The sequence below is a fragment of the Cantharellus anzutake genome (genome assembly GCF_015039405.1).
Source record: "Cantharellus anzutake strain C23 chromosome Unknown EI90scaffold_36, whole genome shotgun sequence".
Classification (NCBI taxonomy): Eukaryota; Fungi; Basidiomycota; class Agaricomycetes; order Cantharellales; family Hydnaceae; genus Cantharellus; species Cantharellus anzutake.
In genome coordinates, this window is record NW_024066986.1 from 757,697 (window position 1) to 769,839 (window position 12,143).

The window sequence follows — 12,143 nt, forward strand, 5'->3', positions numbered from 1 at the left end:
CTGGATTTGCATCCGTTGATTTAGGAGCGACAACAATCTTTTACGCTTGGTCTTCTTGTTGATAGTCGCAGACGCTGAAGGCTTAATTAGGAGCCCATTTCTCGGATTTTTCGTCTCTCCCTACATTTTCTCTTCATTGTCTTGGATCTTGTAAATAATTGTCTGGCGCTAATGAATCGCTGGTTTCTAGTATAGCAATGCTCAAAGTCGCCTGTACGGTTTGTGGAGGGAAGAGTCGATCACAGTCGTAGATATATATTGGGGGAGGTATATGAGGCCACCCTTTGTTTGAATTGTAAACTAATCCTAAACCCAAAGATCCGGTCTCGTGTCCTGTAGGTCTGCTGGCCCAAGGGCCATATGGCATGCACCCCGTCTGGAAAGGCTAATTGGTGGTCACATCCAAGATCTCATCTTTCTCCCCCTCCAGCTCCTCCAAGGCAGCTAGGTGCTTCAGTGTCGACTCACGCAGCTCATCCAGCTCCTCCCGGGTCTTAAAAACGCATGAAAGAGGGAATCGCAAGGCGCATTGTAGCCGGAATTCCTCGTGGCGTGGTGATTTCAACGTTGTACGCAAAAACTCCAGAGCATCTAGTCCAGTCTACCACGGAATCGGGAATAGGAAATGTGAGCTCATCCGTTGATATAACTGCAATACAGGATCATCGCTTACCTGGATGGAGAGATGTGTTTCTGGTCGTAAGAGTTGAAATGTAAGCTCCTCTGCTTCGACTTGGGAGGACTGTTGCCCACGAATGAGCACCAGGGCCTGCGCGGCACCTAATGTCGACCCAGGTGATACGTTGGTTTGCATGAAAGCAGAGTTAAAGGTTTCTAAAGAAACATCGGCTGGGAAGATTTGTAATAGCTCTTCTGTGATCACTGTCTGGACGGGTGCTGGGAGTTTCAAATTTGGTTGTTCGACTGCATATAAGGACAGGCTTCCTTAAATCAAAGGCCACGAAAATGTAAGCGGACTCACCGGCAAGCTTGAATTCTATCAGACGATAATGGACTCCTGGGTCGCCTGGTGATAGATTGCGAGCATGATTCAGAGCCTTCAGCGCTTGTAGATACTTCTCTGTTCATTTGCTAAATCATAAACCCGAGTGAACGAATGCAATGGGAGAACCTACTTTGTCGTATAGCAACATCGAAGGAAACAAGCCATGTGTCGAGGAGCTTTGGTCGGAGAGAGTGCAGCGGTAATAATCGTTTCCATGCAATCTCTAGCGGATCGGGAACAGTCAAGAGTTTTAATCCTTCAGGATCGTCATCCCTGACGACAGGAATATCTGTGTCATCTGTCTTAGGTGGTGTCGCCAGAGCTGTTTTAAATGAGCGGAGGTACACAAAGATCACCTAGACAAGTTTACCTTTCTTCGAATCCTCCTGCGGCTTAATCTCAACGTTCTTCCCCCTTCTACCCGCCCTTTTCTTACTATCGAGGGCTGCTGTAAGGGCTCAATGAGTGTGTACAATACGGGGGACTCCGCAACATTCTTACATGTTTGTGGGGCAGGTTTCGTTTCGTCATGTATTTGTACATATATCTGCAAAAAAAGTAGTGGGACTTCTAACGGTCAGTTCTGAAAGAAGTCTTACGAACCTTCGCCGCCGCAAGTGCAGCAGGAGCATAAGCAGGATGCGACCGTAAATTGTCTTCCATTTCAATCAGTCTATGAGGCCAAGATGTGTCGGCAAGGACACTGCGTTAATGAGTATGCAATACGCACAGTAGATAAGTGGTCATCGTAAATTTCCGCAAGGCATAGGCATGGAAATCGTATTGATCGTCCTCAATATCATCGAACGTCTTGGGCATATTTCCCATAAGCACATTGTTCCCTGGGATGGGACAAACATACCTTGAAGAGAACGTTGTAGCGCTTAAGTGCAAGGTTTAACTTTCCAGAACGATGCTGGGCGTCTCCCGCCTCTCTCATGTAAAATAGTGATTGCATTTCTTCTAGATCTGCTCCCGGTAGCGATGCAGTTTTCTTTACGAGCACAGAGGTTAGTCAAAAAAAATGGCGCTTCCAAAAGAATGGCAACCTTTGTGAACAATCCAAGCATTTTAATCGCTTCTTCAATATAGCCTGCCCGCAACAAATACTTCGCATTTTTGGTGTTCAAAAAACGGTCTTGAAGGTCGAGACGCCATGCAGAGGCCATGGTAATGCAAGCCTCAAAAGGATTCCCCGCACGTTTCAGGGCGCGTGCCTTTGCCATGTACAAATCAGGAAGAGCCGGTGAGTGCTCAATGGCTTTATCAGCCAATGCTAAGGCTCGAGGGATGGTGCTGGGATTGGTGGCATGGTGTTGAATGAGATAGTACAATACCCAGATGTGGGAAGAGGGTGGATACTCTATGGAAAGTTTCGGGTTAAGAGATGCGAAGCGGACAGGGATAGTAACTTGCCTTTGGAGTTCTCCAGGGTCTTTCTATATAAATCTTCTGCAATATCTTCTATGACTTGTCGTTTCTCACTGGAAACATACAAATCCTTGAGATCAGAAAAGAGCGAAGGTATGCCACGTGCAATTGCTGCTTCAAAATACGTTGCAACTAGTAGTCTGAACTCATCCCCTAGCCTCTATCAGAGGACGCCTGGAGTGTAGCCCACTACTTTCTTACCTGATGTTAACTTCAGCAGAATCCTCCGGGGTGCGATGGCTCTGGGAATCCGAGCTGATAGTTGATGGAGAACTTTGATAGCAGCAGTACGACTGTCGTTTTCAAGGGAATCTAGTTTGAGGTTGCAAGGTGAGTCCCCATTTTCTGCTACGAACGAAATTACCAACCCATGTCAATGCCTTGTGTCAATAAATAACGACGATAATGATCGTAAGATTCTGGATTGCTGTCGATGATGGAGAGCCAGGCCTCTCGAGTCTCGTCCGTCTTCCCAAGCTTGTGCAGTAGTCGAGCTACATACTCCTCATTGAGTACGAACAATGGACTTTGGAACAATCACAGACCTTTGAGGATAGCGGTCGTGGATTTGTCAATTATGGACTGGGAAACCACATTCTTAACGAGGAAGTCTAATGCTTCATCGTGGCGTTTCATCTCTTCCAGAATACGAACGTGGTACAACAGAAGTTCTGAATGTTCTGGATCACGAGGAGGTACATCCTTCACCGTTGCCTCGTACTGTTCCAGGACTTTCTTCGCAAAGTCCAGTTTTCCATTGAGATGATATGCTAAGGCTAACGCAATCCAGCTCTGGCGAAGATTGGCCCGGTACTTTAACAGGGTCTGTCGCGTCTCGACCAATTGGTCAAAGTGGCGCAACTGCGTTTGCATGTGGGCAGCATCTCTCAGGATGTTCAAATTATCCTTGGATACATAATCAGTGATATTCTAGGAAATGGGGCATGTTGACACAAACTTTCTCGAATTTAAGCGCTTGTGTGTAGCATTTGAGGGCTTCTGCGTAATTACGATCGGCTTTGTGAACGAGGCCAAGAACATGCCAACAAATATGAGACGTCAAGTCCATGCGAAGACCCTTTCGAACAAGCTCAATGCCTTCTTCTTTACGATTCAAGTTCGTCAGTATGAGACCTTTCATAGACAGAGTCTCTAGCACGGGCATATCAGCCGCAGCGAATATCTCAGAGGCATGAAAACGTACCCCCGTGGTCCGGGTATTTCTTCAATATTTGGTCCGCGGTCTTCAAGCCACGCTTCCATTGTCGCGTTTCGTAAGCTTGCTACAACCTGAATGAGCAAGAGTCGACTACTCATAAGAGCCCTCTCATCGCACCAATACCGATTTGAAGGACAGAGCCTCCCTTGCTGGCAGGGCACGGTTTTTAGATATCGGAGGGGCAGTTGAAGCTGCTTTTGACATGGTAGAATGGGCCGCAGGACGACGCGCGCTTGAACGGCCATTTCCGTTGTTCGCACGCTCTGAACCAAGCTAAATGGCAGGTAGTCGAAAATGGACATCGTGCCACCCGTACATACAGTAGTGCAAGATGCAAGTCGACAGAAATGAAAATGAACACAGACAAAGGTCATGGGCAAGAGGTGACAAAATGAAGAGGAAGGAGGGGAAACGCAAGAAAGGCCTCACACTCGCAGTTAGCATGGCCGAATGTATACAGAGAGGGTGGATCTGAAGACTCGCGCGAGGACACGCGGCGCAACGCAAAATACAAGGGCGACTTGTTTGTAGACAATGCAGAACCCAAGGCGCTTACATAGGTCGCCGGCCCTATCGCTGCTAATATAGGACTTGCCAGTCCAAACACGAAGCTGATAACGCAGAGGGAGACGGCCCTGCTCACAAGCTGAGTTACGCGCGTCCGACGCAATGGAAATTAATGAATATCTGTGTTGTCTGCTCGACACTTCAAAAATGCGGGATTGTTCAGCATCATCTCAAGTTGCGTATCACCGCGCGATTATATTAGAGTGATGTTATTAAACCAGGACTAATGGCTCCATGCAGCAGGTACAGGAGTAAAAGGTCTTCATGTCCCTAACTTGCGTAAAGGCATCAACAATCCAGGCTCGATTGAGATGACTTCGATTCGAGTTATTCCCTCCCGATCCCAATCGAATTTTTGAGGGTTGCTGAAGGCGCAATTCATTCGGATTTGCCACGCTACGGAGCCACTTCTTATTCTCTCCTCACTGCTCATTTCTGAGGCTGAGGTGAGGCCTTTCTTCAGTACTTACACTGACGGCCTTTCGATTCATGGCCACAAAGAAGGGGGCTTCCTGGGAATGATGACGAATTTTCGTCCTGTATCCTCAACTACTTACATTCTCCATGACAATCGCTTTAGTCCATCGAAGTGCACTCGTTAGTCACTCCCAACGCTTCCGAACGCATCAGCGCATCAAAATTCTAGCCGAAAAATTCAATGATGCGCTCGACGGATGACACACGCCACTGAGCATTAGGCTTAGGCTGATTATTTAATCCAACCCAAAACGGGAAATGAGTTGGCAGATAGTTGTGGCCGAACCTCGTTGCTCATACTCAAGTCACCCGTTATCGGGCTTCCTCCCAGCGTCTCACACGTCCAGCCCCACTTCCAAACTTCGGCCTGTCGAACTCGGAGGGAACTTCACGCGGTCGGTGTTGGGGTCCGCTGTGGAACCACGTGCAGCTCTCTCTGGCGAGTTCAAGTCGGCGCAGCAGGATTAAGGTTTCCTACCTTTCGTACACAGACTAAATGGTAGCACCTAGGGGCTCGAGGGCTAAAATGTGCGGCTGTTCTTCATGGTCGAGTTCTAGCATCACAGTTCGGAGTGGATTTGGGCGCTCCGCTACACTCTGCCATTCATAGAGTTTGATTCGGCGTCTTGTTTTCGGGAATGAGAACACGCTACTGGCCTGAGTCACGGGTTGATCCATTTTATTGTCCACATTCTCGCGACTTTCCCTAGCATTACTGGTCCTTATTAACTTTCGGGTGCGATTACAGAAGCCACAGCAGTCCCTGGGGAAATAGATGCATCTAATGGCCATCTATCTCCATCCAGTCCAATGTAGGCACGACTCCAGCCTCTATGACTGCATCATGCCTAACGGAAGGACGACCTTTGAAGCACAAACATTGTGTCCCAAGCTGACGAACCCGCCCTTTATCTCGACCTCTTTGCCTCATTTAACCGCCACTCGCACCCGAGTACCCCTAACTACCCTTCTTCCCCGCAGGCACGCGATTGAGGGTCCGGCCGCGGTATTCAATTTCCGGAATTTAGTCCTGCGACATCATGCTGAAGGCATAACTGATTTTTCATTTCCCATGGTCAGGTTCGTGTATTGTTGGTGTGCCGATAAATGCAGCGCGCAACGAATATCCCCCCTCAAGCTCTCAAGCACCAATGTCTGCATCGGCCTCAAAGATCCCTAAGAAACGACATGACTTACTCGAGTCGGGTCTTGCATGCCTGGTGTGTCGCCACAGGAAAACTGTGAGAAGCGAGATCTTCATGAATGCACGGGCAACTCTGACTGGCACATCATCCTTTATAGAAATGCGACGGTGTAAGGCCGGCGTGTGGACGATGTCGTAGACTAGGGAAGTCATGCGAGTATGCGGAAGAGACTTCTAGGGCCAGGGTTAGAAGGCTAGAAGAAATCATTCGAAGCCTGGAGAGCGAGATAGCCGCCCTCAGATATAATAACCGGACTTCGCCTATTCATGGCGTGGAGGGTGCTAGAGCCTATTTGGGCTCACCGAGCCCTCGGCTCGCCATTTCGCCTCAGCTCGAGAGGATGCAGGAGCCCCATATCCCTGAGGCATATCCCAGGACCATACCCATATTCCCTGCGTCAATTCTTTACTCCAATATTGCCTTCGCATCTGCAGAGCAATCACTTTCTCATCCAGGAGAAACCTATCCAAGAGTTATTACTCGTGCGGAAGTAGAACGCGCTCTGGCGAATTGGGACATCCAGGTAGAAATGCCACACCGACTCAAAGATTATCTGTATGTGTGCCCCGTCCAGCTCGCACTTCCCTTCTGGATCTGACTGCACTAAATATTAAGCCTTCGGATCTTTTTAGCACACCGTTTCCAGTTCCATTCTGGACCGCTTGCTGCAAAGGTGCTTGGAGGTATACGTTCTTCTCCATCGGATGGCGGGGCCCTTCAAGTTCACCCCTCCCTCGTGCATTCAATGTGCCTCCTTGCTTGTCATGTTGGTGGGGGCTCTATGTCGTCACATGAAGCCTTCCTCGTAGCCCGGACGCGCTCGGATCTGGAGATGTCGCTGGCTTTCGTTGATCGTCTTGTGGATTTCCTCCTCGCTTCGACTCTGCTTGGGGTTTACTTTACCCGCACTCGTCGGTATCCCGAAGCTTACACGACCTTATCTGGCGCCATTCGGCTTGCTATCGCTTGCGGGCTGCAAACATTGACCAGGGCTCAGTATCAAAGTGATACCGTAGGCTTACTGCCTCCGCCCAGAAACGATTTCGAAATGATTGAACAGAGGCACGCCTGGTTCGCGTTGAATGTGGCGGATCGTATACTCACAAGAGAATCAGGACTGCCTAGCTCGTTGCCTGAGGATGTGAGTGGCCAGTTCGAAAACGAATCATTGGAATTTGACCCTGGCCACTTGCACATAGGCGCTTGCTGAGATCCATAGATCCGCATGTGGCATCAGCTTTCAGAATTCCCCCGCCAATGCCTTCCAAGCCTCTAACTCCGACTGGATTCACCACTGGGCCTTAACTGGCACGTCCCTCAACCCCGGCATATTCGACGTCAGTAGAGAAATGGATCATGTCTGTCTCAGAGCTCGGCTGGAATTGCTTTTTGAGGGTATACGACTCCTCCGTGCATATAATGGGGGTATGTCTACACGGAAACGATTGACACACTCTTGACTCACCACCTGGTAGGAGATGCTGAAACCTGCTCCGCGTGGGCTCAAGCGTTCCATTCTGGAAAATATTCAACTTTCTCGAAGCATCTCTCTGCGTATATCAAGAAACGATGCCGTCATTGAATAGCGACTTTGGCCTCATAAATGGGGAGTGCAGCGACCTTGGATTTGGTCGCCCAATTCTCCAATCTCAAAATCCCAACGGGGTGACGATTTTCCCCCAGAAGCCTAACCCTGCCCTTTTTTCGGTGAAGATAATTGTTTATGCGGCGATGATCAGCTTGCAAAATGTTCTGCTCGAATCCCCTTGTGCTGTAGCCATATCTGGAGGGGGGGTAATCACTGAGGCGCGCCAAAAAGCTGTACAGGCGGCGAACGGGATGGCGGCGTTGCTCAAGCTTGTAATATCCCCGTCCGCGAGCGTGACGGGTCAGAGCCAAACGGAGGCCGTCTACTCCCCTATTCCTACTGTCTACAAAGATGTCTCGCTCTTGGTGGGTGTCTTACAGATTTTTGATGTTTCATTATATTTAACCCAAACTTTCCAGCCTCATGTTTTGGACGCCTCTGTCGTGATGGCGCACGAGATCCAAAGATGCCATATTTCTCCCACCAACGAAGCCGAGCCTGGCAGGCTAGTAGGGAGCCTTGAACTCTTCCGAACTCTAGTGATTGTACTGCGGGATTTAGGGGCATCTGATCCATCGATATCGATAGGTAAGTTTTATAGCGTCGCCTTTCTGCACATGCTAATGAGCCCACCAATAGGCGATGAAGTACAAAGGCTCATCGGGGTCCTCCCTGATCGCATTCGCGCATTACTAGATTTGTCGCCGCTTGCCAGCATGGGACATTGCGGAAGTTGAGCTACATCATATGTAATATAATTACTTATATCGTGTGTAGTGTACCCTTATGCAGGATTCCACAGCTTTGACATAACATAAAGGCGGTGCTTTCGGTCAGTAGCTCGATTGAGTGGCCATGTTATTCCAGGCAGTGGAGTTGAGAAAAGGAGATCCTGATCGAACAGACGTGAGAATCTTCGACGACCCCCTGCTGGACCGTCCAAAGTGGAAACACAAGAGACACTGGGCTACGCTACAGCTCAAGAGTGACTGGAAAGCCACTCATCTAAACACACAAGTGACCGGGTATCGGGACTCCTCGCAGTTCCCCACGTCTCACTTTCAGCCTTTCGGACTCGGAGTGAGCCTTACGCGATCTATGGAGGTCCGCATTATATTAGAACCGAGTCAGTACTGTATGCTCCACTATATACTCTACCACCTCTTAATTCGGCGTTTTGTTTTCTGTAATGGGGACACGCTGCTGGCCTGATTAATTCATTTTCTGTTCACTCGCTCTTAGTGGGTGTCTTACAGATTTTTGGCGTTTTCACCAAGCCTCAGATCAGGAAACTCAATTTCGCTCTCACAGCTCCCAGAGCATTGGAATAGTGTTCCACTGTCTCCCAGGTACTCTCAATCCTTCCTGAAAACTTACTTTCTTTTGAACATAATAATTCGATTTATACGGGGTCGGTGGTGTGTCGGGGCTATATACCTGGGGTGCCCCGGAGAAGCGTTAGGCGCTAACGGGTTCCAGGCTAGACCTGGCTGACAAAGCCTCAAACTCACTAAGCCGAGAAGTGTGCAGAAAAAGACGGAAAAATTGTGGGCTGAGGGTGGGGCTACCTGCTGGGAGCCCCACAACTCCTGTAGCCACAGGAGAGAGTTGCCTGCTCTGAGGATTGCCGAAAGCCGGGCGACTTGCGTTCACCTTAGCTTGTACTGTTGATTTGTTATATTTGTCTGTTAGTAAACATGCCGGTCCCCAAAAATCTCGAGGGGTTGATAGGGCTCATGGTTATAGTGATAATCCAGGGGACCATGGACTTAAGTCTCATGTATTCCCTTGAGCACCCGCTCGAGACCGGGTTGCGTAATGCGCGAAAAAAATACCGAATAAGGAATTGAATGCAATTGACAAAACGGTTGGTGGCATGATTGAGTACAGAAAAATTTGCGGATGAGGCCGGCGTCAAGTCAGGCTCGCGTGGTGCATGAAGTGTTCTCCGATCAGACGCGGGCCTCGCAACGCGTATTGGTAGTATCTCTACCTCACGACAAGCGTCATCTTCCATTGCCGCGTCCAAATGATCGTTTTTGAATCAGTCTAGCCGGCATCCTTAGTGGGGCAATGACGCAAGGAAAGGGGATGCAATGGGCTCACGCTTCAAATAGATCCAGTGTTACGGGGTTCGATAGGCCACCTTCCAACGGCTTGGTGGGCACCCAAGTCGATAATGGAGTCTCACCCTAAATGCACACTGTAAGGAAGAAAAAGCGATGGATTAACAAGACCATTGCTCACCGACTGATACGATGCCTCCGATACGTACAATAATAAACCGTCGGTCGCAATACCTGTTTGCAGAGCCCCTTCAGCTTCCACTTCCATGGACCCATCGGCGATCTTGTTCCCGCTCACAACGCTATCCGTTTCCATCCATCTCCATCTCATCACTTCCAGCCCAAGATGTCGAAGGCAACGCAGGGGGCAACTTTACCTCGAACGACCTCGTCATCTTCGCAGCCGGGATCACAGTGGTCAAAAACATCTCCATGGATATTGGGGGTGTGTAATACGGAACCGGCAAGAAAACATATGGATATTGAAACGTCAACGGTATCTCCCGTTCAGCCTGTGCCATCGATGCAAAATCAAATTCCATTGAGGCTTTCTGGGTCGATTTCAGATTTTTTGGTCTCTTCCGAAAACGGGATGGTGGCAATGGTGTTATTTCCGAGATTCTCGAGTCCCGCCACCAGAATCTGTTACCCAAGCAACAGTATGAGCTTAACGATCGAAAACGGGTCCTGCAATGAGACGGTACCTAAAATTAGCTTCACAGTCTGTGAAATCCTTACCGTGCCACCGTAATATGTCCAGCACATGAATAATCCCATTGACTTCCCAGTTTGCATCCAATACGCAATCGAGAATCGAGTTCATGGGTAAAGGCGAGGGGAATTTGAGGAACCTTGCTCCCTTTAAACGGGAAAACAACTGTGTAGAGCTAGCTACCACCAGTCAATCATGAGAAAAGACCCAAGGAATGGCATCACATCCAGCATCGCACCTGAGTCCTGTAATCCTTTCCTGAATAGGTCACAGCAAGACACCGTTTCCCAACCGGTATCGGTGCTAGCGCTACCCAGCCCGTCTCAAGGTTGTGAGGAAGCCATCGTGTTCTCCATGTGAGACGCAACGTCAGCTCTGTTCCCGCGAATAGCCAAGTCAAAAACAGGACGCTCACCATCCATACGAAGAACTCCTTCACCCGTTTGAAGCTCCAACAGCTCAGCAAACATACAAAACATCTGCGTATCTACGATTCTTCCTCCTTCTATTCCTCTTCCCTTTAAAAGCTGAGGACACCTCGCCTCCCGCATCCGCTGCCGTCGGCTTGAAGGAGAACACTATCACCGCTAGGTTGCAGCATGCTCTGAATGGCACTAGCCCATCTACGGTACCTCTCACATGCTTCTTCTTTCGCACATCCATCGCACTAATTTCGAGGCGTCCCTCGTCATTTTCCTCATCGTCACTATCTTCATCCTCCTCATCCTCATTGCCAAAGAAAGGAATGCCATACTATCAATATTCCTCGCCGCGTTAATCCGTTCTCCCGGCGCTGCCTATCCATAAGAATACCACAAAACTCGGTCATAAGGACATAACTCGCCGATTTCTGTTCTTCCAACGCACGGTGACGCCTCTCGTCTTGCGTCAGAGGTCTGGTAGACGGGCATCTTGAACTCAGACGCCCTTCGTAGCCCGCCCGCTTGATGTGAGGCACAGGACTTCTCCTGCAGTAAACATTATTTGAAAGACGTCTCAGCGCAGCAGCGCTGGCCCAACGACAAGTCTGGAAGTTCAAGTCGAGAATCGAGGAATGAATACAATGGATGAAACTCGGCCAACTCCGCTACGGCCGAGCCAAGTCTGACTGGTAGTTTCAGTCTAATAAGTATACTATAGAACCTGATCACCTGCCTAGTCGCTCGGTATTCCACTGCGAAGGGGGCCAACTAGTAAAATTATACCGCGTCGTATTAATTTGTCAGTTACCCTATCGATTACCCTATCGATCGGCGAGAATTTCAAATTCCCGCCACACCACCTGACTCAACGTGAATGAACAGCGTTTTACAATTTGATATGTTGAGGGAGAGACAAGGATCACAAAATTTCGTTCCGTCACAGTGGGGTAGAGGTAACCTGGATCGTTGCCACTTACATAGTCTGTTCGATCCGCCCCGCGTTCGATTCGCGGCTGCGACAAGTTTTTGCTGCTCAACACACTGTCCCGTGGCCACAGGGCATATCTGTAACGTCTGCGCCCGCACCGATCTGAAGTCCGATCGGAACAAATGTCAACTATGATACAACATGCTCGTTTGAAAACAAAGCCAATAAACACATTGTATTATGTAAAAGGGCACCTTCCTCCGGCGCCGACGACGGAAACCAGCGGAAACCAGCGAGGCTAAGCGCATTCATTCCTTATACCCTTCGTCGCGCGCCCCTATGGTGAATATCATTATTTACCCTTTGAGGGCTAATTGTGTCCATCATTCGTCCTCTGATACCGATTCGTCTGGCCGCTGGGGTCTCTCCCCCCGCATGAGGCAACTCAATGGCATCTTGAGACCCACCGGGCATCTGCTGCGACCAGGGACCATTGTTGCCACCACGACCTCTCGACACCAC

General features: G+C 49.3%; 5 protein-coding genes and 1 non-coding gene across 6 annotated transcripts; 4 read left to right on the forward strand and 2 right to left on the reverse strand.

Moving 5' to 3' along the window:
- Positions 1-228: 228 nt before the first annotated feature.
- EI90DRAFT_3065413 (NMDA receptor-regulated protein 1a) lies at positions 229-3,906 on the reverse strand. The gene is made up of 17 exons (XM_039060870.1): positions 3,774-3,906; positions 3,642-3,720; positions 3,396-3,589; positions 2,983-3,343; positions 2,806-2,931; positions 2,639-2,749; positions 2,423-2,590; positions 2,056-2,369; positions 1,869-2,000; positions 1,737-1,816; positions 1,610-1,679; positions 1,508-1,553; positions 1,377-1,454; positions 1,137-1,328; positions 983-1,081; positions 674-924; positions 229-601 (listed from the first exon to the last, which is right to left on the reverse strand). The coding sequence occupies exons 1-17, from the start codon at positions 3,858-3,860 to the stop codon at positions 386-388; spliced, it is 2,604 nt and encodes an 867-aa protein (XP_038914273.1). The 5' UTR covers positions 3,861-3,906; the 3' UTR covers positions 229-385.
- Positions 3,907-5,672: 1,766 nt separating this feature from the next.
- EI90DRAFT_1579433 (uncharacterized protein) lies at positions 5,673-7,839 on the forward strand. Its single transcript, XM_039051931.1, has 5 exons — positions 5,673-5,941; positions 6,003-6,460; positions 6,521-7,046; positions 7,105-7,330; positions 7,381-7,839. The coding sequence occupies exons 1-5, from the start codon at positions 5,852-5,854 to the stop codon at positions 7,485-7,487; spliced, it is 1,407 nt and encodes a 468-aa protein (XP_038914274.1). The 5' UTR covers positions 5,673-5,851; the 3' UTR covers positions 7,488-7,839.
- On the forward strand, positions 7,271-8,681 carry EI90DRAFT_1579493 (uncharacterized protein). The gene is made up of 3 exons (XM_039051932.1): positions 7,271-7,330; positions 7,381-7,858; positions 7,913-8,681. Exons 2-3 carry the CDS (start codon positions 7,475-7,477, stop codon positions 8,228-8,230), a joined length of 702 nt encoding a protein of 233 aa, XP_038914275.1. The 5' UTR covers positions 7,271-7,330; positions 7,381-7,474; the 3' UTR covers positions 8,231-8,681.
- On the forward strand, positions 8,349-9,032 carry EI90DRAFT_3290610 (uncharacterized protein; the record flags this gene model as incomplete). The annotated part of the gene is made up of 2 exons (XM_039067231.1): positions 8,349-8,597; positions 8,750-9,032. 2 exons carry the CDS (start codon positions 8,349-8,351, stop codon positions 8,822-8,824), a joined length of 324 nt encoding a protein of 107 aa, XP_038914276.1. The 3' UTR covers positions 8,825-9,032.
- Positions 9,033-9,595: 563 nt separating this feature from the next.
- EI90DRAFT_2926250 (uncharacterized protein) lies at positions 9,596-10,689 on the reverse strand (the record flags this gene model as incomplete). The annotated part of the gene is made up of 6 exons (XM_039054909.1): positions 9,596-9,685; positions 9,741-9,808; positions 9,894-10,106; positions 10,149-10,201; positions 10,264-10,436; positions 10,510-10,689. The coding sequence occupies 6 exons, from the start codon at positions 10,687-10,689 to the stop codon at positions 9,596-9,598; spliced, it is 777 nt and encodes a 258-aa protein (XP_038914277.1).
- Positions 10,690-11,629: 940 nt separating this feature from the next.
- Positions 11,630-11,714, forward strand: EI90DRAFT_t153. Its single transcript has one exon. It is a non-coding gene; the product is annotated as a tRNA-Gly (tRNA).
- The last annotated feature ends 429 nt before the right edge of the window (positions 11,715-12,143 follow it).

Excerpts from the sequence above, each read along its gene's own strand:
- EI90DRAFT_3065413 (XM_039060870.1), bottom strand. The coding sequence starts at position 3,860 with ATGTCAAAAGCAGCTTCAACTGCCCCTCCGATATCTAAAAACCGTGCC. Across the intron at positions 3,721-3,773 it reads TGTCCTTCAAATCGGTATTG|CAAGCTTACGAAACGCGACA; the intron begins GTGCGATGAGAG and ends TTCAGGTTGTAG. Across the intron at positions 1,082-1,136 it reads CGATGTTGCTATACGACAAA|AGAAGTATCTACAAGCGCTG; the intron begins GTAGGTTCTCCC and ends GCAAATGAACAG.
- EI90DRAFT_1579493 (XM_039051932.1), top strand. The coding sequence starts at position 7,475 with ATGCCGTCATTGAATAGCGACTTTGGCCTCATAAATGGGGAGTGCAGC. Across the intron at positions 7,859-7,912 it reads ACAAAGATGTCTCGCTCTTG|CCTCATGTTTTGGACGCCTC; the intron begins GTGGGTGTCTTA and ends CAAACTTTCCAG.
- EI90DRAFT_1579433 (XM_039051931.1), top strand. The coding sequence starts at position 5,852 with ATGTCTGCATCGGCCTCAAAGATCCCTAAGAAACGACATGACTTACTC. Across the intron at positions 5,942-6,002 it reads TGTGTCGCCACAGGAAAACT|AAATGCGACGGTGTAAGGCC; the intron begins GTGAGAAGCGAG and ends CATCCTTTATAG. Across the intron at positions 7,047-7,104 it reads CTAGCTCGTTGCCTGAGGAT|GCGCTTGCTGAGATCCATAG; the intron begins GTGAGTGGCCAG and ends ACTTGCACATAG.